The 21263-nt window shown below is 50.5% G+C and overlaps 13 protein-coding genes across 13 annotated transcripts; 4 read left to right on the forward strand and 9 right to left on the reverse strand.

Annotated features, from left to right (window-relative positions):
• Positions 1 to 121: 121 nt before the first annotated feature.
• Positions 122 to 358, reverse strand: COCMIDRAFT_107578 (uncharacterized protein; the record flags this gene model as incomplete). Its single annotated transcript, XM_007694392.1, has 1 exon — positions 122 to 358. A coding segment is annotated over one exon (237 nt), but the record flags the coding sequence as incomplete, so codon positions are not given.
• A 938-nt stretch (positions 359 to 1296) lies between these two features.
• COCMIDRAFT_9303 (uncharacterized protein) lies at positions 1297 to 2342 on the reverse strand (the record flags this gene model as incomplete). The annotated part of the gene is made up of 2 exons (XM_007694383.1): positions 1297 to 1692; positions 1758 to 2342. 2 exons carry the CDS (start codon positions 2340 to 2342, stop codon positions 1297 to 1299), a joined length of 981 nt encoding a protein of 326 aa, XP_007692573.1.
• Positions 2343 to 2932: 590 nt separating this feature from the next.
• Positions 2933 to 6085, forward strand: COCMIDRAFT_9304 (uncharacterized protein; the record flags this gene model as incomplete). Its single annotated transcript, XM_007694384.1, has 3 exons — positions 2933 to 3517; positions 3566 to 3794; positions 3846 to 6085. 3 exons carry the CDS (start codon positions 2933 to 2935, stop codon positions 6083 to 6085), a joined length of 3054 nt encoding a protein of 1017 aa, XP_007692574.1.
• Positions 6086 to 6406: 321 nt separating this feature from the next.
• COCMIDRAFT_107582 (uncharacterized protein) lies at positions 6407 to 6729 on the reverse strand (the record flags this gene model as incomplete). Its single annotated transcript, XM_007694393.1, has 2 exons — positions 6407 to 6468; positions 6591 to 6729. Coding segments are annotated over 2 exons (201 nt in total), but the record flags the coding sequence as incomplete, so codon positions are not given.
• A 660-nt stretch (positions 6730 to 7389) lies between these two features.
• Positions 7390 to 7993, forward strand: COCMIDRAFT_107600 (uncharacterized protein; the record flags this gene model as incomplete). The annotated part of the gene is made up of 2 exons (XM_007694394.1): positions 7390 to 7533; positions 7640 to 7993. 2 exons carry the CDS (start codon positions 7390 to 7392, stop codon positions 7991 to 7993), a joined length of 498 nt encoding a protein of 165 aa, XP_007692584.1.
• Positions 7994 to 8488: 495 nt separating this feature from the next.
• COCMIDRAFT_107576 (uncharacterized protein) lies at positions 8489 to 10996 on the reverse strand (the record flags this gene model as incomplete). The annotated part of the gene is made up of 6 exons (XM_007694395.1): positions 8489 to 8575; positions 8630 to 9612; positions 9659 to 10529; positions 10572 to 10794; positions 10853 to 10879; positions 10938 to 10996. The coding sequence occupies 6 exons, from the start codon at positions 10994 to 10996 to the stop codon at positions 8489 to 8491; spliced, it is 2250 nt and encodes a 749-aa protein (XP_007692585.1).
• A 955-nt stretch (positions 10997 to 11951) lies between these two features.
• Positions 11952 to 12539, reverse strand: COCMIDRAFT_30244 (uncharacterized protein; the record flags this gene model as incomplete). Its single annotated transcript, XM_007694388.1, has 1 exon — positions 11952 to 12539. One exon carries the CDS (start codon positions 12537 to 12539, stop codon positions 11952 to 11954), a length of 588 nt encoding a protein of 195 aa, XP_007692578.1.
• A 291-nt stretch (positions 12540 to 12830) lies between these two features.
• Positions 12831 to 13016, reverse strand: COCMIDRAFT_107573 (uncharacterized protein; the record flags this gene model as incomplete). Its single annotated transcript, XM_007694396.1, has 1 exon — positions 12831 to 13016. One exon carries the CDS (start codon positions 13014 to 13016, stop codon positions 12831 to 12833), a length of 186 nt encoding a protein of 61 aa, XP_007692586.1.
• Positions 13017 to 13214: 198 nt separating this feature from the next.
• COCMIDRAFT_107603 (uncharacterized protein) lies at positions 13215 to 13568 on the reverse strand (the record flags this gene model as incomplete). Its single annotated transcript, XM_007694397.1, has 3 exons — positions 13215 to 13341; positions 13400 to 13431; positions 13488 to 13568. The coding sequence occupies 3 exons, from the start codon at positions 13566 to 13568 to the stop codon at positions 13215 to 13217; spliced, it is 240 nt and encodes a 79-aa protein (XP_007692587.1).
• A 413-nt stretch (positions 13569 to 13981) lies between these two features.
• On the reverse strand, positions 13982 to 15925 carry COCMIDRAFT_9308 (uncharacterized protein; the record flags this gene model as incomplete). The annotated part of the gene is made up of 7 exons (XM_007694385.1): positions 13982 to 14083; positions 14148 to 14669; positions 14769 to 15011; positions 15075 to 15114; positions 15179 to 15477; positions 15562 to 15573; positions 15632 to 15925. 7 exons carry the CDS (start codon positions 15923 to 15925, stop codon positions 13982 to 13984), a joined length of 1512 nt encoding a protein of 503 aa, XP_007692575.1.
• A 797-nt stretch (positions 15926 to 16722) lies between these two features.
• Positions 16723 to 17106, forward strand: COCMIDRAFT_107598 (uncharacterized protein; the record flags this gene model as incomplete). Its single annotated transcript, XM_007694398.1, has 1 exon — positions 16723 to 17106. The coding sequence occupies one exon, from the start codon at positions 16723 to 16725 to the stop codon at positions 17104 to 17106; it is 384 nt and encodes a 127-aa protein (XP_007692588.1).
• A 945-nt stretch (positions 17107 to 18051) lies between these two features.
• Positions 18052 to 19278, forward strand: COCMIDRAFT_40854 (uncharacterized protein; the record flags this gene model as incomplete). Its single annotated transcript, XM_007694389.1, has 3 exons — positions 18052 to 18204; positions 18265 to 18676; positions 18731 to 19278. 3 exons carry the CDS (start codon positions 18052 to 18054, stop codon positions 19276 to 19278), a joined length of 1113 nt encoding a protein of 370 aa, XP_007692579.1.
• A 1306-nt stretch (positions 19279 to 20584) lies between these two features.
• Positions 20585 to 20926, reverse strand: COCMIDRAFT_107597 (uncharacterized protein; the record flags this gene model as incomplete). The annotated part of the gene is made up of 2 exons (XM_007694399.1): positions 20585 to 20660; positions 20766 to 20926. Coding segments are annotated over 2 exons (237 nt in total), but the record flags the coding sequence as incomplete, so codon positions are not given.
• Between the last annotated feature and the right edge of the window lie 337 nt (positions 20927 to 21263).

The following is a 21263-nucleotide window of genomic DNA, read 5'->3' on the forward strand; positions in this document are numbered from 1 at the left end:
TCGTGGGCCCTTTTTCTGTCCCCATGGGTCCTGGAATTTTTTTAGGGGAGAAAATCCCTAGGGCTTGAAACTTTTTGTACATTTGGATAATGTTGCATTTACACCGGGCGTTCATTTTTCTTTACACACATCTATTGATCATCTCGGGTTTATTTCTTCTCTTGTCACAAAGGTTCATATTCTCTTCGATTGTCCCTTTGTTGGGAAATTCTTGTTTCCCTTTGCTTGTGGGAAATGGGAGGAGAGAAGAAAAAGGGGTATTTGGCAATTTGGGGGTGGAGAAGTTCAGGGTGGAAGTAGGGGAGAGAGATGGAGAGGGAGGGAGGGAGAAGGAGGAAATAAGAAAAAATATGTAATCATGTAGCGGGATCTTTGTTGTTTTGCACCTCCATTATTTCTGGTCCAAACCTCACTTCTTCATCGTTTTCCTTTGGCACACAGCTCCTCTTTATCTTTTGTATTCCCATCTCTTGTGTATGCACAGGGTCTTTGTGTGGATTCCATCCTTTTGCATATATAGACATTGGGCATGTATGTATGGGATTTTTCCTCAAATTGGAATTGGGGATTTTTATTTGGACTGGGCGGGGGTGCCTAATGGAATAGAAAAGGAGAATGTTCAGAGAAAGAAAGAAAATGAATTAGATGATCAAAATGAGACAAGAAATGCGTGTGTTCTTGATTTGGCTTTCGTTTGAAGTAGAAAACGTGTGATTCATATAATGCCGGGTATATATACTCGTTCTTTGCAAAGAGTCCGGATTGAATAAAATCATGCTGTTGGTATCGCAGACAAGACTCATGTTAACAAGTTTACGAGTCTGGGTATGGCATGTACGTAGCACGTAGCACGTAGCATGTATTAACTACAGAGAGGAAGGGGAATCGTGTAGTGGACAGAAGAAGAAGAAGAAGAAGAAGAAGAAGAAGAAGAAGAAGAAGAAGAAGGGGGACATCTAGTTCACTATTCTCTCTCTCTCTCCTCTCTTATGCCTCTGCTGCTGTACTCGCTCATGTCTCATCCAACCCCATCTCTTCATTGAGAAAATACACACAGGCGGGGGTTGTGGAAACATAGAATCCGGGGGATCTACCATTCAACAAGCGAGAACAACAATAAAAAAATAAAGAATAATAATCAAGACGCCGCCGCCGTGTAGAAACGCCTTGATTCGTGATCATATCTGTTACATAATCATGTCATGATCAATGGTACGCCTTCCTTCTTTCTTCCTCATCATCTTTTTCCTTTTTTCTTCCTTTCACTGCTTTGCTTTGACACTATCCGGGCCGAATCTAACCATCTCGATCCAACAGTTCCCGGGCAGCAATGATTTCCGCCTCTTCAAATCCTTGCCAGCCCTTTTTACCGGATTTGTAATTCCGAATCATTTCAGCCAGCTTGTTTGTTGCGATTTCCTCGAGCTTGCGGATGATTTCGGGGCTGGGGAGGGACACGTCGTCGGAGTCGTCGCGGCGGGTGGTTGCTGATGATGAGGTGGCGGGGTCGGAGAGGAGGGTGTTGTTGAGCTTGGAGGTGAGGAGCTTGAGGCCGTAGTAGCCGCGCAGGTACGAGTCGTTGAGCTCGACGGAGCGACAGAAGTGCTTAAGTGCTAGAGCATATGAGGAGAAGTTGGGTGGGCTGTTGGCGGCGGTGGAGAGATAGTGGAGTGTTGCAATGTGGGCATGGGCCTGGCAATCCAAGGGTCAGCAATGGGGGAACGATGCCAATGGGAGGCGAATGGGAGTCAACTCACAGTCCAGGCATTGGGCGTGATGAGCAGCACCTCTTCTGCACAGAAGATGGCCTGTCCCCAGGCACCAGTGCTGGCATACAGCTCACTTGCTTCGGCCCAGGCCTCGGCGTCCGTGGGGCTATTGTGCAAGAGTGCCGCTACTGCCGTAATGGCGTCTTGTGTCCTGCCCAGCGCCTTGAGCACGGCAACCCGTCGCTTGCGGATGCTCATGTTGGTGGGGTCGTCCTTGAGGATCTTCTCGTATGCATCAAAGACCTTCTGTAGGTCTGCGTCCGTCTTGGACGTGGCCTCATTGTAGATGCCGCGCAGCGTGATGATGCGCTCGTTGTGGTCGCCAAAGCGCGCCTCAAGCCGGTGCAGAATGTCAAGGGCGGCCTTCTCGTCACCGGTGCGCAGCGTCGAGAGGAACAAGTTCTCGTGGATGGTCCATGTCTCCGGTGTTTCCCGAGAGAAGAGTAGTGACAGCGGCCAGGGTAGCGATGATGTGGGAGTCGATGATAGGATGAGGGGCGCTTTCTGTGAGAGGGCCAGAGCAGAGGGCGGTGGTATTTGCGAGGGTGGCGAGAGCAGATTGGCGTGTGACATGGCTGCAATCGGCGTCGTCAAGGTTGGGGTCCGGCGATGGTCTGTAAGGTGGAATGTGGAGTTGAGCTGTGCTGGACGCCCTGTCCTAGCTCCGCTCGGCCAAACTAGGTAGCGTCCTGCCGCCCGCCGTCGGTGTCTCCACTGACATTCACAACTGTACGTCGTCCTTGACTTTCCAGAAAGAAAGAGAGAGAGAGAGCGAGAGAGAGAAAGGAAGGCGGCCTTCGCCTCCACAAAAACCATTACTCTTCTACAACTTCCCCGCCATCGCCTATGCCTTCAGTCATGACTGCCTCACCCCAATGATCATGCCGACTGGCCCACCACCATTAACACCCTCCCGCCAAACTACCCCTCCTCGCACCCTCCTACACCTCGACGCACGACTGCGCCTGCTCCCTTGAGCACCCGCAAACATGTACCCGCCATCCCCCAACCTCTGCCCCTCAAACCACGCACGCTAATCAGCTCCCAGGTTCGAGAAATCCCTCTTCGACCTCATTCGAGGCCTGCGCAACCACAAGGGCAATGAGCGAGAGTACATTGCCGAGAGCATAAAAGAATGCCGCAAGGAAATCCGCACAAACGACATGGACCTCAAGGCCACAGCCCTTATGAAGCTCACCTACCTCGAGATGTTTGGCCATGACATGTCCTGGGCCAGCTTCAACGTCTTGGAAGTCATGTCGAGTTCAAAGTTTAAGCAAAAGCGCACAGGATATCTGGCTGCCGTACAGAGCTTCCGCAGGGACACCGAGGTCCTGGTGCTTGCCGAGAACCAGCTCAAAAAGGATATTATGAGTCCGAGCCCCCAGTATATTGCGCTTCCGCTTGGCGCCATCCCGCACGTCATCAATCCCAGCATGGCCAATTCAGTCCTGTCAGACTTGATACCGCGACTCACACACTCTAACGCAATGGTCCGCAAGAAGACTGTCGTTACGCTGTACAGACTAGCCCTGGTATATCCCGAGACACTGCGACCTGCATGGCCCAAGATCAAGGAACGTTTGTTGGACGATAATGAGGATCCGAGCGTGACGGCTGCCATTGTAAATGTCGTGTGTGAGTTGGGATGGAGGCGACCCCAAGACTTTCTGCCGTTGGCGCCTAGGTTGTTTGATCTCTTGGTTGAAGGAGGAAATAACTGGATGGCCATCAAGCTTATCAAACTTGTAAGTACTATAAAGGTGCTTATATAACCCGTTGCTAACAGGGTCCAGTTTGCTACTTTGACTCCGTTGGAACCCCGATTGATCAAGAAACTTCTCCCGCCTCTAACTAAAATTATTCGGGAAACATCTGCCATGTCTTTGCTGTACGAATGTATCAGTGGCATCATCCAGGGTGGCATTCTAGAAGCTGTCGAAGGCACCTCGGAAGGAGAAGAGGTTGCAAAGTTGTGCGTTGGCAAACTGCGCGGCATGATGATAATAGAGGGTGATGCAAATTGTAAGCGAAGACATACTGAAATACAAGGTTCAATTTCTCATCATTATGCAGTAAAATACGTCGCATTGCTTGCTTTCGAAAAGATTGTCACGTCCCATCCCTATCTTGTCTCCCAGCAACAAGACGTCATTCTTGAATGCATTGACGATCCCGACATTTCAATACGGATGCGCGCTCTGGATCTTGTCGTTGGCATGGTCAATGCCGATAATTTAACAGCCATTGTAGGACGATTGATGCGACAATTACGTAATGCGCCAGTTGCAACTGCAGTAAACGATCCAAACAACGACCGAGGCAGATTGACTGGTGTCACACCTTATGGCGACGACGATTCAGACGCCGAAGATAATCTACCACAACACGAACAGAAATCAGACCAACCGCCACCCTTGCCAGATGACTATCGCACAAGCGTAATTCGAAGGATTCTAGAAATGTGCTCGCGTGATACGTACAGCAACATTAGCGACTTTGAATGGTACATTGATGTTCTCACTCAGCTTGTCCGCGTATCACCAGCTACAAAGGCAACTTCAGTGATAGAAGAGGAGGAGGAAGAGTCAGAACATGCTGATGAGACTGGTGCTGGCATTGGGTGTGAGCTACAAAATATTGCTATACGGGTGAAAAGCGTTCGGCCAGAAGCTGTCGAAGCTGCACAGTCACTTGTTCTTATCGATCGTCGGGACCAGATGTTTCCCGCTTCAGGTAATGGCGGCCAAGGCGTGCTCGAGTACGCTGGCTGGCTTGTAGGCGAGTACGCCCGCTACCTCACTAGACCGGAACCTGTCATGACCTCCCTCTTGCATCCTGCTTCGCTCCAGCTGCCTTCAAAAACCCTCGCCATCTACCTGCAGGCGATACCTAAAGTCTTCTCCAGCATGGCCGGAAACGATCAAATAGCGTGGACTCCGGAACGCAAGACATTAATGTCTCTTCTCATGGCACGAATCATCCACTTTCTAGAGCCACTGTCGACGCACCCTAGCCTGGAGGTGCAAGAACGTTCGGTCGAGTACCTGGAACTAATGCGCCTTGCCGCAGAAGCCGCATCGGGCACTGCTGCTAGTGCAAATCAGAACGAGTTTACTGACCCACCTCTCCTGCTCACACAAGCCATCCCTGCCCTCTTCTCTGGAGCTGAGTTGAATCCAGTGGCCCCTGGCGCGCAACGCAAGGTTCCCATTCCTGAGGATTTAGATCTCGATACGCCCATCAACTCCAATCTGCAGCATCTGCTTTCTGCAGTCGACGCGGAGGGCTTCGAGACAGAAGAAGATGATGTTTATGCCGCATACTCTGAACCAGCTGCCGCCCTGACAGAAGCACCAACCGTTATAGCGCCAGCAGCAGACCGCCTTGATGGCTCCCAAAAGGAGCCAACATCTTATCAAAATGCTACGGAAGACGAATATCTGGATCCCGATATCATTGCTCGTCGGAAAGCAGAACGCAGAGAGCGATACAAAGACGACCCTTTTTATATTGACCCTGAGGGGGATACCAGCGGACCAGTGACACCTCTGAGTAGAATCGTACGGGACGGAAACAGGGAGAACAACGACCTGGATATCGACTCCATCCCGATCATGGAGCTCAACCTTGACAGCAAGGGCTCTTCCTCTGAACACCTTCCGCGGTCACGGAGTCCTCGTAAACCGATACGCAAAGTGGATATTATGGGCGACGAGACGCTCGGATCTGCTGCACCAGAACCCTCCATTAGCAGAGAAGACAGTACACAGGGGCGCCCGGGCAAAACGAAGAAGTCACTCCTCCAAGTCGACAGTTCGGGTCTCGGTGCGCTAAGTCTGGACGATAACGACGCCCCTTCGAACCGCAAGCTTACGGCGCTCGAGATGGAGCGCAAGGCACAGGAAGATGCTGAAATGAAGCGAGCGCTACAAGAGGTGGAGCGCTTGCGACTGGAGATGCAGCGCGCTAGTGAGAGACTATTAGTCAAGGAGGAAGTTGCAGTCAAAAAGAAGAAGAAGAGAAAGGTGAGAAAGGTTGCTGTTGAGGGAGACGAGCCGGATGAAATGGCACTAGAGGCTACTATAGGTGTTGATGGCGGTGAAGCAGGAGATGGAGAAGAGGCAAAGACGACGCCTGTCAAGAAGAAGAAAAAGAAGAAGGTCCAGACTGTTGAAGGTGACGGTGGTAGCCAGGACAAGGTTGATCAGGGGCAACCTGAGGCTGGAGACCAAGACGATACCAAGGTCAAGAAGAAGAAAAAGAAGAGGAGGACGGTAGTCATAGATGATGGCGGAGATGCGCCTGCCGAGTAGTAGAGTATTGTCAAAAATAACGCTTGTGAAAAGGCGGCTTTTTTACTTGTTGACTAAACAAAGCCTTGAAATGCTACTTGGTATCTCGAGTGTACCATGCATGTCTCTCTGTATCAAATAAACGCCATGTCACCCTAGATAATTGTACGAAAGAATATGCCAATTGGCCTCACCCTCCCACCTTCTTAATCTTCTTCACATCTCCCTTACTACCAGATATGTACGTTCCAGTGTCTCCTTCACAATCGGACTCGCGTCTCATCGATATATCGAAATTCGTATGCGCGCGTTCGCCCACCCCGTATCCAGTCTTTTCTTTCTTTAAAAGAATAGTCGAAGAACCTCGAACAACAAACCGCCACAGAGTATGAATGCCAGTACAACTGTAAATATACACATGCGTTAGCCACAATGCTCTCTACTCTTCGCTCATTCTGCTCTGCTCTGCTCTGCGCGCGCGCGCCTCGAAAAGATAATAGAAAGGCAGGGTATTTCAAAAACGTACCAATCCAAGGCTTGCTAATGGGTGACTTCTGTGGCCCTTGCTTCTTGACGACTGGCACGTTTGATTCAGGTTTGCCCATCTTCTTCTCCTGCGCTTTGGCAAACCGCATGTTTGCTTGTCGTTGCTGCGGTGTTTGCGCCTACGGTAGTTCGCTTCTATTAGCCATATTCCTCCATATCATCTGACTTGTGTGTGCGAAAAGAAAGAGAGGGATGGAGAATTGGGGAGTCTCGAGGAAGTTTGGATTCGGGGGACTGGGCAAAGGGCAGGGGGGAGACGAGTGCATACCATTGTGATTGCTGTTGAGGTTGTTCGAGGGGTGAGTCCGGTGTGATGCTTGAAGAAGAGACACAGGGAAAGTGTGGCGAAGCAGAGAGAGTGGGAGAGAGAAGGAGGAGTGAGCGAGGATGTGGGCGGCAATTCCAGGGTCCAAGAGGGTGTTGGGTTGTGCAAGGTGTTCGGTTTGGAATGAGACCCATGCACGGACCGCGTTCCCGCCGCTGGCGCTAGGACGTGACAGGGTTGCGGCGTCGTGGTTCGCGTGTTGCGGAGATGGAGTGCGGAGGTTTACTCTTTGTGATTTTTGTTCAAGCACGGCACGAGAGCTTACAACCCACTTCTACATCGAATCGCCGTAGGGCAATAGTACGCATCATATTATCGCTATACACTGCATCTTGGCAATACATTCTTGATTTCTTTGTTCCCTGCATCTCTCTTGCCAGTTTCCTAGGTCCAATCCACTTCTTTTGCAGAGCGTGCGAAGCGGGGAATCTCAACACAAGACACCAGCAGCGCAATGAACAATGCTCGAGTAACACGGTCGCTATGGAGACGAGCAGCGACACACAAAAAACGAACAGGACGAATTTCGCGAAGAAACCTCGCAACGGAGACACAACCTTCCCTGCCACCGCCGCCACGCAAAGAGCCATCGCGAGTAGTACGTCATAACCCTCGCCTTCAGCAAGTTGGCCCAAAAGAAGCCCACCAACATCACCACCTCTTGCTCCTCCGCTCAATCTCGTGTACTAACAAAGCGCAAATAGGGCGCATACTATGGCACCTTCGGTTCCCCGATTCTCAAATGCTTCCTCGGCGCCCTCTTCACATACCAACTCGCCTACTACATCTGGTACAAGCTCGAAACCATCGAAGAACGGCACGAAACACGCTTGGAAATTGCTGAGTTGCAGCAAGAACTAAAGCAAGCTCTTGAGAAGCAGAGCCAGGAGGTACAGGAAAAGTGGGATAGGGCAGCGGAGATGTTGCAGAGGGAGAAGCACGAGTTGGGCGAAGCGGTGGACGCCGTGGTTGAGGAGGTGAAGGAGGGGGCAGATGAGGTAGGGAGGGGGACCAGGGCGGTGGGAAAAGTTGCAGGTGGAGGGTGGTGGCCTTGGTGATGGGGTGATGTAGGTGTGTGGAGAGGTGCATGGATGTGTAGTATTATTAGGATGCGTGGGTGATACCCTGCCTTCTCTTCAACAATAACCTTGGTTGTGTTGTACATGGATGTATCATCGAACCTCTTGTCAACTTTCGTTTCCCTCGAGCTCCATTCATGTCGACACTCTCTTGAACAGCCTGTTCTCGCTTCCATTTCAGTCTTCTTCTCTTTCTTCTTTCTTGCGTCGTCCTCTTTCATGGAAACGTTGTCTCTGCTGCTTCTATCTTTCTCGTAGCTTTGCTGATTTGAGTGCATGCAGCTACTTCCGCGTGCTCAAAAAAGGTAGTAGCTTTGTGTACTCTCAGGTGCTTACCGACAAGATAGGGTTTCTGCATGCCGCTGCTTAACGCTTTTAAAATCCAGGACAAGTGTGTCGCTCTGGACATGGTACACAACGGTGTCGGCGATCCAGTATCAGGATGTTTTCGTATCTTCCCAGGCATGAAAAGCTTCAGCCGAAGAATTCGCCAGATACTAGTGACTCCCATGGCTTTCCGGTATCCCACACACGCTTCATGAGTGTGCTCATTTTTGGCACCTACCCACCAATATCAGTATGACCAAACCCAAAATGTATCCGGGAACTGCTCACCTGATTAAGTCCAAAACCCTCCACTCCTCTGAGACGATCCAGGATTTTCTCTCTCTGTCCTACATCCTGTGCATCGCAGCCCGCAGCAAACATGGGGAATAGCGAACAAGCTTCTGCCGAACTGCCCCTCCTGATCTTGAACAATAACTCTACAATCGCCCGAACCGCATGTTGCACCTCTGGATCCAATGCGGATTTCCCCAGTACACGACGATGCAATTGGATCAGACCAGCCCAATGGAAAAGCTTGTTCGTCGCATAAATCTCCGTCGTATCCCACGCTCGTTCAGACTCGGAAGAGGCGTCCGAGCCATGGCGACACGCTTTCCGGATATTCCGATCTGACAGTCCATCTTCCAGTGTGCGTCGAATGTTGATCGCTTCCTCTACGACATCCTGGCTCGGCACCCAATCTTCGCGGACATCGCCGTGTTCATCAATACGATGCGGTTCGCAGCGTTTGGAAAGCTCGGAAATACGCGCCAGACTGCCAACGCAACGGGTTGTGAAACCCATCAGGCAGTCGATCTCAAGGTCCTCGTCTGCAGATTCGTTTTCGCTCGACCAGTAGAAAGATCCCAGTGGCATGTCGTTCTTGTGTCCGCTCAGCGAACCTACGACATCGAGATAGGCGAACCAACGCGAGAGAAAGTAGGCTACGAGATCTTTTCGGCTCATGCCCCTGGGTCCACCGCGCTGGGTAATCATCTGGCGCGCCATAGTGAGGTGATCCTTCCAGGATATAGGTACTTCAAATGTACCCGGGGAGATGATTTCCAAGCTCGCCATCATGATGACTGATGCCAGAGTATTGTCAGGAACTTCATTTGGGTTCTCTTGAAGCGTCTGTCGCAGTCTGGGAAATACGTCTTGTACCCAGACTGCGATGCGATTTGAAGGCTCTGGATGATTGAGCATGCGCGCCCGATGCGAAGCACTGTAAGCGAGAAGAAGACTCAAAAGGTTTTCATCCTTGACGGCCACTGAGAAATATCAGCAGGTTTGTTCATCATGTCCGTGGATACTCACTTTGGGGTAGTATATGTCGGAATGGATTCCTTTCGCAATCGTGTGGGACCAAAACCCTAGCTGTGTGATTGAGGAAATGGTGAAAGTAGATTAGGTTCATTTGATTCTCCATAAGGAGAGCCGGCAGGGGTTCCAGCGACTTGGAGATCCTAATGGGTACGGGTTTCGCGTAGTATCCTCCCTTTTCAAATGCCATGACTTTACTTTCAGATTCCGCGCTGCCGTACAAAGTTTCTCCGTCGAAACTGACTGTGTTGGTTTGTGGGCTGTATATGGCAATGGCCGATGAGTCGTTATTCCTTGGGGTGTCCAGGTCTGGGAGACCCAGGTCGTAGCCGTATGTTGTCGAGGCTGAATCAGCAATTGGATACTGTGTTCCACTTCCACCCTGACCAGTGTTTTGCAAATCCTGAATGAGGGATTGCACAGATACACGACACGGGTTTGGAGGTGAGAGAGCAGGGTCTTGTGATGCAGATGCTGCGGGTGCAATGACTCCTTCAGAACCGACTGATGCTGGTGTTTGAGGAAAGTTACGATAAGGGCTATGCGGAGTTGGCGAATATGAGTCTGAGTATGTTGGTCCAGGTGATCCGCTAAAGGCCCTATATTTCTGGTGTCTGAACATGGTATCTGCAGCCATTTGCTGAGGCGGTGTAGTAGTATTTGTGGGGGTGAGGACCGAAGCATTAGTATTGAATGTGCCGAAACTAGGCGTTGTAGATGATTGACCATCGAAAGTGTTCTGAAAATGTGACTGTGTGTATGGAGTTGATGAGGATATATCGCTCTGGAAAAAAGAGCTGCCTTCAGTCGAACCTGCACTGGTGACACTAGGGGGCATGACCTGCATCGTGATTGGGTCAATGTCCTAGGTAGTTATTCGAGGGGCGATGATCGAAGGGGACCTTACATGCTGCAACTGCATTGGTGATTCAGATGTTGACATGAACATTCGGGAAGTGTCTTCGACTTGAAAGCATGCTTCATATGGATTGCCTTCCGTGGCACTCGACGCGTCCAAACAGGTGTCAATTTTGTCCCTTCTTGCACGACCTCCCCAGGTGAGTCGAATGCTGTAGTCGCATACTTCACCTTGCCTTTCACAATTCGTACACGCTGGCTTTTCTTCTCCGCTGAGGCAAGGTTACTTGCTGTCGCTTTCTGGTAGATAGTGTTTCGACAGCTACTTACCATTTTACTTTTCGAGCCTTGCATGGCCTAGGCATGATTAGTGTGGATGCGCGCGTACTTGGGGGGGGGGGGTTCATGGGATTACCAGCAGCCGTTTCGGGATCTCCTTTTCGGCTCGACGCCTGGTTTCTTCGGGCGAGGCATTGTGTCTGTGGATCAATTTGCTGGACGTGGGTTGGACAGAGAAGGCAAAGACACTACAAGTGACGTCTGTATGTAGTAGAATGCTAGGTGTTTGTTATGCGCGTGACACAAAAAAGGGCTAGTATAGATGGCTGTCTCTACAGTCCAAGGCGCTGGTCGAATAGTGGCGAGCGTTGAACGCACCAAGCTTCCGAATTCGGCATGCGACCGCTAGGCTGGCTGCACAAATCGTGTGACTTCGGCGACTAAGTAGGGCTGATCATTACATGGCTAACGCCGTGAAATCATGTTCCCGTCCAACTGCTCGTTTTGTGCGACATTACCACGGTATGCACTGCACATTCGTCGCGACGATGGACAAAAGATTGGAGATGAGGAACGATAAGGTTCCCCCCCACACTTCGCGCCACGCGCCAATCACAACGTCCGAAGTTCCATCTATCGGGTGCGGCGGGTCTGACACCGCCTCTCGTCGCATCCGGTGGAGCATGCAGGGTGTACCTAGACGACATGTGATAACCGGAAACTCTATTCTCGCGCTTATGCGGACCAAGAAACAGTATGTCAGGTACATATCGCTTTCTCCACTACTACTGCCACACCATTATCTCTTCCACAGAGTAATCTTCATTATGTAGGACATGGGAGAATGTCAAATCACGAGTCACGGAAACTAGTTACATGCATAATTGAAAACGCATTCATTCATGAACCATGCTAGATACAGTCCTACTACTGCCAGTCTGGACGAGTGTTTGCGCTAAAAGACATTACTTACTACAGTACCATAATCTGACACTCCATAGTACCTGGCTACACTAGACCCTGACTAGCAGACACCATCTCCATGTCGCAAAAGAACGTAAAAGTTATGATTCGTTACTGAAAAACCGTGTGTCGATGATCAATCTACGTGTAGTACGTGTTCGCAGGAATCCGAAACATGCCGCTTCGCCTACTCGATGTTGATCTTGCGAGGCTGGGGTGCCTGAGCCTTGGGGACGACAATGCTCAGGATGCCGTTCTTGAGGCTGGCCTTGACATTATCCTGGTCGACACGGGCTGGGAAGGCGAAAGAGCGGTGGAACTCGCCAACAGAGCGCTCGCTGACCCAGTACTTGGCTTGCGTGTCGTCGTGCTTGGTGACTCCCTTCTCCTGCGACTGCTTTGCAACCTTGTTGTTGGACTCGGATGTATCGTCCTCGACCTTGGGCTGGTGGCCGAGCTTCTTCTGGTCCGACTTGTCGCCGCTCTCGATGAAGCCCTGTGGGCGCTGACCTTCCTCGCGGACGTGCTCGTGACGGCCAGAAATGGTTAGCGTGTTGTTGTCGGTCCACTCGATGTTGACATCTTTTTGCTCAACACCGGGAAGCTCGCCGTGAAGTTCGTAGGCGTCCTTGGTCTCCTTGACATCGAACTTGGGAGTGAAGGACCGCACGCTCTCGAATTGGCGGTCGATGTTGCGGAAAGCCTGGCGGTCGTATTCGTCAAAGAGACGGAACATGGGAGCAAACTCCTGAGTAAACCTTGGGAAGAGAGACATGGTTGCTGGAGTGTTTGAGAAGTGTCGAACGGTTGAAGGCTTTGAGATGCGGTTGAGTTGTCGTGGAATTCGTGAGATTATTGAGCGCAGTGATTGCATACGAGAGATGTTGTGACTTGTTTCTGATGTCGAACTATGGGGGCGGATTCATGGGCCCTTTATACCTGAAGGATGGCTTCGTCGAAGTATCGAGACTGCCCCAGCGCAAGGTTGCGAGAAGCATCGGGCATGGTTCAGGGCGTTTCTAGTGGTTTCGAGCATCGTGTTTGCCGTCATGAAGACGTAACCCCATCACACCACCTGGGCATATGTGGCAGGCAGGATATCTTGGGGAGAGAGGAAAGACTGTGTGTTGCGTGCCTCACCAACCCCGCCCGCAGAAGGGACGCGCACCCGCTCGAAACTTCCAACATCAGCCCATGTCACGTGATCGAACCACGCCAACACTCGGGCGGGGGTGAGCCAGCATTGCTGCATTTCAGGCCAAACGCCATATCACCAGATTCCCAAAGGAGCATATACTAGTACGTGAGTAGTAGTAGCATGCCGTCATCGTTCTGTGTGATGCTCCATTGTCCCCACGCTTGGTGCGTTGCTGCTCTTGTTGCTGCGGGAGCGCACATCTTCCTCGACCAGACATCCCGGAATCAATACATGTAGCTGCTACTGCTACTGCTACCTGTGGATATCCCGGATACCCGGCTCTGACCACGACTCCAGTTGATTCCTTCCGCGGCGCAGTAAATACTCAATGGTGCCAAAATCTTTCTTGCCAACATCCCGGTGTTTGTGGAACTGTGATCTGCACGCACTCGACATCAGTCGCCAATTGATACTGCATTTGACACATAAGTCCGCACCTTATAAAGTCACGAAAGTTGGCTTGCGTTTCCTATGTCTGCGTTAGGAGGGTGCATGTGTAGTATGTGCAAAACGCAGCCGACATACAGTTGGTTTTTGTCTCACGGCTCGCAGGCACTGCCGGTAGAATGACAGCACATCTTTCTGAAGTCCAGATAATCTCGCCATGATTTCGCAAGCTGACGTTTGTGTTACAGTGAGATTGTTGTTGGCTGTGAACCACCAACGTTTGGAAGAACTGTGGCGAATAACGCCCTAATCCCGAAACAGTTAGTGCGATGGATGCGATCTTGGGCTTGAGACTGATATCCATGATGTAAGGCATCGCTATTGTGAATGCCTGCAACCCCAACACCTCGAACCAAGACACACTGCTGAACGCATGGCATATGAATAAAGCTCTATCGATCCAATTGTTGTGCATTACTATTCCTCAAAACATGTAGTTGATTCGAACTTGTACTAAGAAATAAAGACTGGCTCCTCTAACACCAAACGCCATGACGGGGCAAGACGATCGGTGCCTCCAACTGCGTGCTGAAAGAGTATTTCTCCCAAACGAACATTACCAAAATACTAGACTAGGCGCCATCGAACGCACTCAGCTTAACCTTGATGTCGTGTGGCCATACAAACCATTGTTTGTGCAAATCCCACTCTTTACTAGGATCCTCAAGAACAATCTGATCCATCATTAGCACAAATTTTGTGTATAAATTTGGCAGTGCCAGTCGTAAAGCGACGTACCTGGTATTTTCCAAATAGAGTTGCAACGACTTTGTACACCTCTACAAGAGCGAGCGCCCTACCAATGCAGACACGGTTGCCACCGCCAAATGTCATGTCTGCATCTTTCATTTTTCGGATCCTAGCCTCGTAGCTGGCCATGTCTTCCTTCTCGCCACACAGCCAGCGCTCTGGACGGAACTCGTACGGCTTCTCTCCATATACATCTTCTTTGTAGTGGATGACCCATGGATTCACGCCAACAATTGTGCCCGGCGGCAGGACGGTTCCATCGGCCAATGTGAGACCGGCAGAAGGTACAACTCGCTCAAAGAGTTGGCCGACAACGGGGTGCATGCGGAGACCTTCCTTAATGCAGGCATCAAGATAGGGAAGCTGCTCGATGCTGCTATAGGGGGTTGGGTAAGGTAGTCGTGCAGAGTGAATTTCTTGTACCAGACGTGTCTTGCAGGCAGGAGTCTTGAGAAGATGATAGATTACGCCTTTCATGACGATTGCGAGTGTGTCGGCTCCACCAAGCACCTGCGCAGAAGGATTGTTAGCATCGATGGCTTGATCCAAGCGGGAGCTTGGCGTCTGGGAGCACTCTCACTGCATCTTGGCGGGGAACATGGGACTCACATTGATAATCATATATCCGATGACTTCGTTATCGGTAACAAGCTCGGGATACTCCTTTTTTGCTTCGAGAAAGCCATTGAGCATGTCGTTCCTGCCTTGGCCAAGCTCAGGGTTTTGCACGCGCTCCATGAAACGCTCAACAGAGAAGCCCGCGGCGACGGAAAAGTCATCGAACTTGTACAGCGAACGAGGCCAGTGTGGGTTTTTTCCAAGCCATTTGTCTAGAGCGGGGATTTGGCCGACCTGCATGGGATCAGCATTTGCTCGAATATCATTTCGTAACTGGGAGTCTAGGGATTTACGTACCACGGAGAAATAACGCATCACACGCTCAGCAGTACCTATGCTTGAGGTTGACACGTCGAGTCAGCATACATGTCACATATACCTCGGCTTGTAAAGCTACTCACATATCCCCAATGTCTTTGCCTTGGTCCATGAAGCCTATTCGCTTGCTCCAGGTCATGTCGCCGAGGAAGTCCCAGGCGAAGAATGAGATCCAATCGGCAATGTCACAGGTCTTGCCTTTGTTGGCGCCTTCAGTGAAGCGGGATTCGATGCGAGCGCACAAGACACGGAGATTTTCATCCATGATGCTTTCGAGCTGAAGCGCATTCTGAAGACTGTACAACTTCTGCACGGGTTTGACCGTCTTAGCGTGGAACTCATTGCTGCGTGTGCTGAAGATGTTTTGGATAATATGGCCATCCTGAAGGGCATCATTGATGGTCCGGAGTACAGTTAGTACACTATTGTCGTTGTCATGTCATGCACATGATTGAGCCTGTCTTACATAATAATCACTCTTTTGGAAAAGTCAGCTGTTGCACAAGTCCCATGTTTGCAGGGTTTTGTGAGCTTACCTTCAAAAAGGTTCCACGTGTGTTGTAGATCGTCTTGATCAGATTGGCATCTGCGATGCTGACCGTATTGGGACCTAGTCGGACGACGTCACCATGCTGGTCGTGGAGCTTCCTCTGCGTCTCAATGTGGGTCTGGCCGTAATGGTTGAAGAAGCGCCAGATGTTGGAGAACTTGGCTAGGAACGGCCCGGGGATCTTCTTGAGTGGGGATTGAAGGTAGGCAAGAACGTATTGGGTAATGAGATACACAGTGCCCAGGCCAATTGCCTTGACAAGTAGCCCCGCTAATCCCATTGTTGTGTACTGTACACGCTGTGGCTATGTGTCCTGCAGTGTGATCGGAAGCGTGGTAAGGGATGAAACAGAGTTGCAAGGGCAGCTGAGAGATTGGGATCAAGATGCTCTACATAAGAATGGACACCACTCTCTGCTAACCATGCACATGTTATACCTCGGGCGAGCTAGGTGAGCCCGTGGGGCTAGCTAGCATCCCGTCTCTTCGCATGGCTGCATGGCTGCATGGCTGCATGGCATCCTTCCTACTACAAAGGGCCGTATACTGCTGTGAGGCGGAAATGTCGCCACGCTTGTTTGAGAGGATGCACTACTTTGGCATGGGACCCCACCGTTCCAATGTGCATTTAGTATTGGCATGCCAGGGTATACCAACTTATGTCAGGTAGGCCGGTGCTCTCGGACGACACCCTAAGCGTTGCGGGACAGGGGGCGGCAGTCTCTCGGTCAGGATCCCGTGATTAGCAGTGGATCTGACCAACGTCGCCAAGTCTGTTCCCAGCAGGCCAGATGGCATATCCTCTGCCACACTGTCGGAACAAGAAAAGGGTAGCTGTAATTTTCGCAGTATTGAGCGACACGGGAGCGCGACTCCACCGGACGACGCCTTCGCGTATGGCTGGGGCCAAAAGCCACAAAAAACAAATTAAGCCTGACCTGACTTGGCCTCCCCACCTGCATCCGCCCAAATGGAGACGCGGGCCCCCAGTCGATGAAGCGCGTACAACGGCCCGAGGCGGGAGCTTCGCCTGTCGTACTAACCCACAACTCGTAAGCAGGTTTCGACCCAAATCCACATGCTCCCACCCCTCACCACCTCCCCCTCCTCCATCTCTCTTGACAGGCCAATAGCGACAGGCCCGCGGAATCAGCGACATGTGAAGCTATGCACTCGTGGCTCTTGTCTACTCCGCCATCTATTACCACGCTCGCTTAGTACATATCGATTACCGAGTCTCAGAGATTATGATTCACATACATATGACAGGAGGCGTATGCTTATCCTTGCCTTCACCTGTGGATGCTATCTTTTCCATCACCGCAGTGGCACTAGGGTATACATAAGTAGTCAAAGATCTGCCGTATGGAGCCTCGGATCCTCTTCGCCCGAATATTCTTTTTCTTCCAACCCGCCCCCTCGACACGGATCATATACAGAGCTGGTGGCGACGCCGGCGTAGTCTACCCAATTAATCGCCGTTCATAGCAGTTGTGTGTATGGAGCAAGGTGCTGTTTCAAGCTTCGCGTTAAGCGGAAAGAAGATTGGCAACAGCTTTGGGAAACGGTGCAGGTAATGCAGATGGGGTTGCTAGCGCATCGCTTGTTCAGGGCACTTCACCGTCCACGCGTACGGGCTACACAAAGACGGCATGGCTAGCTGCCGCCAAGGCTTCCATGAAAAATGAGATTGGACGCAGCGTCCGGGGAAGCAAGACGGACATCCGGCGCTAGGTTTGACCCAAGCTGCAGGTGTCCGTCTCTTACATGGCCGCGGCCAAAGGGTTGGCCAGAAGCCCAAAGGGTTGATCTCTTCCATGTCAAGCCACCCTTGGATTAAGTAACCGATTCCGTCTTTGAATCTTTGTGCAGCAGGATCCGAGCCACATCGTCATATGGTTTTCGACAGGGCTGCGAGAGGAATAGCGCAGCAAGAAAAGCACCATGTACGAGCCCCGAAAATAGCCCGGGGTCAGCTTCATTCGTCTCGCTTTGGAGGCTGCCACTTCTTCTGCCTGGGATCGGTGCTGGAGACGTAGCGATCAACCAGACCCCCGGGATTGTTTACAGATGCATTTTCTTCTTGCGAGTGGGCATCGTCCTGATTGAAAGGAGACATAGAAACAGCGACGCACTCCTGCTTTTTGCCCATCAAACGGACCGGTTTTCGAAAAGGCAGCCCACAGTCACAGGTTTTAAATTCTCTGTCTTGTCTCACTCATTTCTTGCACATAGCGCCATAGCTTCGAGGATAGCGCTTACTCAAGTTTCTCGTTTACTTCAAGACGGACACCCTTTCACCCATCACTGGAGTCACACGGCATTGTCTCACGCCAGCCGTGGGTCGTTAGACGAAGACGAACCAGCCCCATCTGCGGGCAGGACCACTGAGCCATTAGTGATCAAGATGGGCAAACCGGCAGACTTTGCAGACATACTCAATGGAGTCATGTGGTTTCAGGTCTTTCTCGCTACCCTCTTCATTGCACTGCGCCTCTACACCCGGCAGTGGATTGTACGAAACTTCGGATGGGACGATATATTGATGTTGGTCAACTTGGCAAGTCAATCTTTTCCCATGGTCCCACTGTCTATGAGGATCGCTTTCTGACCGTTATAGGCTACTTTTGTAGGTTATGTAGCCTGCATATCCATCGGGGTCAACTACGGAGTTGGGAAAAGGACGGCTGACATTATCCGTCTCGACCTTGACTACTCCAAAGCCATCATGTGGGAAGCGATAGGCCAGGGAATATGCATCATGGGAATCGCTGCCTCCAAAGGTTCAGTGGCGCTCTTTCTCTTACGCATCGTTGTCAAGCAGTGGCATGTCGGCATCCTCTGGTTTTGCATAGCAAGCACTACCATATTGTGCGTCATTACAACGGCGCTCCTGTACGCCCAGTGTATACCCACAGCGTTTCTGTGGGACCGTACAATTGAAGGTGGCCACTGTTGGCTCAACTTCACTCCGGTCGGTCTGACCATGGGTGCTTGGTCCGCCTCCATGGACTTTGTTCTTGCCATCCTTCGTAAGTCAACAACTAGAGTACGACACTAGTTCGAACACTTCTGACTCATCCTAGCCTGGCACGTTCTCATGGGCCTCAACATGAAGCACAAGGAGAAGATTACCATCGCATCCGGTCTTTCACTTGGCATCTTCGCTGGTGCATGTTCTATTGTTCGCACCATTGAGCTGCAATCGCTTGCGTCTATGGAGAATTACGTGTACGATACTGCTAGCATGCTTCTTTGGTCTTCTTCAGAAGTCTGCATGACCATTGTCTGCGCATGTATTCCCGTCCTCCGCCCTTTATATGTACGTGTCAAGTATGGCTCGCGCGGCGATTCGTCAAATAAGGACTCGTATCACCTCAAGGAATACTCAAAGTCGAAAAGCAGCCGTGGAGATGGGAGTCAGCCTAGAAACAAGATATACATGGGCCCTGGAGAGAGTGTGTTGCAGACGACTGTCCGTATGGGCAGCGATGCTGCAAGTGAAGAGACTATTCTGAGAGATTGCAACGAATCGAGATACAATGGGAGTGCATGGGACCAGCTTTCAAGGACAAAAGAACCGAAAGACATCCATGTCAGCACGACGGTTACTTCAAGAGACCATTATGTTTGAGCAGAGAGACTGGCACGAATGCAACGGTATATGATCACTAGATTCTACATACTCCAATAAACTTTGCATCACGCTCGTCGCATACGTGTCATGAGATTGTATTTTTTTTTTGAAAAAATGATTCTAACACCCAAACTGTGTGCCGGTTCCGAAAGACCTACCGCATACTTACTCAATCCCAGTCCAGCAGTCTGCATATTGCAGACAAGTCCCTGCACAGGATGTGGAGCATAAGGTCTTGATCGGTGTGCGATGTGTATGGTGTTGCCGAAATGAAGCCGTCAGCGCGAATGCTATGCCTCACGCAATCCTTTCGGCGAACTGTTCCACCCCAGCAAACTGTTGGGCCCACATAAACGGCAAGATATCGAAGAGGGTATTGCCCCGTAGATAAGGTATTTATTGCGCGCGTAAGATGTCCTTTTTCCACGTTTGCGTTTATAAACATTGCTTTCTCCGTCTATTCACTGCAGGAAAGAAAAGCAATTTCCATGCCATTTGACTTTCCCATCATGGTGTGGTCAAATGAGGTGGAATGGTATACTTTCCTTTTTCATTAAGACTTAAGTCGGTGCCGTGTGGTAGGAGACGGCGTTTCAACAATGGTCCACGGACCCGCATTTCGCACCCGAGGAGGGGTCCCCCGCAAACATCGGTAACTGTCTAGCACACAACACTCAGGCCCCGACAATGGAAGGCCACCTGGCTATTTCTTTTGCCCACACTATGAGCGAAGGGCAATTCACAACGGCGATCGAAAAAGAAGGTCTCAAGCCTGTACGCCTGCTTCTCTTGAGGACGATCGATATCAAACGAGCAGCAGCTTCCGACCCAGGGAGAAAATAAGGAAATCAGCAAAAAGTGGAAATTTCAAAGAGATACCAGTGGATTGAGGATCTGGACTCAGCACTGCTACACGATTTCCACGCAAAAAAAGCAACTCATAAGGGTTGCTTAGTTGTCTGCAAGACTTCACACAGAAAAGAAATAGGGATGAGACAATTAGCGGACTCTAACACACGCTGTCTCTTCTTCCACAGCTCAAGAAACGACAAAGATTAACATGCCTACCACTTTACACCTATCTGCCAAGTTGGGTAGCCCGGCCAAACTTGGTACGCACATTGAGGTAAGTCGCAGCTATATACATTTCGCTCCTTTCCCATTCAGCCTTCCAAGCTTGATATCGTAATATGGCCATGAGTATGGGGGCACAGACTCCTTCTTTCCCCTGCAGATTCCTTCACGTGTTGTACACATGGAGCGGTTGGATGGTGTGGGGCTAGTCACTAAAGGCATGTGGATTTCATGCTCGGGAGTCGGACTCTGTTCCTCGTGTACGTCGGGATCGATAGTGGTCGACAGAGATGGTGGTCGCTTTTCTGTGGAGCTGTCAGCAAGGCTTGAGCCTGACTGCTACTCAGGTAATATGCCGAGGCGCTACTGTACAGCCTAATTCGTCACCCTCGAAAGTTCTTTCGGCAGACTTACTGTTACCCAACAGCTGCCGTTGAGTCTCTATCATCTCGAATAGCGGAAGGTACGGACCCCATTTAGGAGCAAATCTGGTTTCTGCAATCGCCTCTTTTGGGACACGGCTATCTGAGTTGGGTTGGTCGTAAACGGAGTCCCCGCGAATTTCCGGTTCTGTCCGTGCTCACCCAATGCAACAGTCAGCCAATGCAACACTATCTGCCCCACCCAAAATATCAACCCACCATTTTCAACACGTGATATCTCCACTACTATAATAGCTCTTATAAAAGCGATTATAGTAATTAATTTATAAGGTCTAGAAGGGTAATTTTTATACTATATAGCTATAAAAAGCTTAGTATTAAGGTTTTAATATTAACGCGCTAGTACTAGACTGGTAAATGGGTAGCGACCCACTTTTCTTTAAAAATTGATAATTAATTCCACTCTAGTCTAAATCAGGTAAAAAATGGCTTATTTTAAAGCACTAACTAAGCGCTTTCTATTAT

The sequence above is a fragment of the Bipolaris oryzae genome, assembly GCF_000523455.1.
Source record: "Bipolaris oryzae ATCC 44560 unplaced genomic scaffold scaffold_214, whole genome shotgun sequence".
Classification (NCBI taxonomy): domain Eukaryota; kingdom Fungi; phylum Ascomycota; class Dothideomycetes; order Pleosporales; family Pleosporaceae; genus Bipolaris; species Bipolaris oryzae.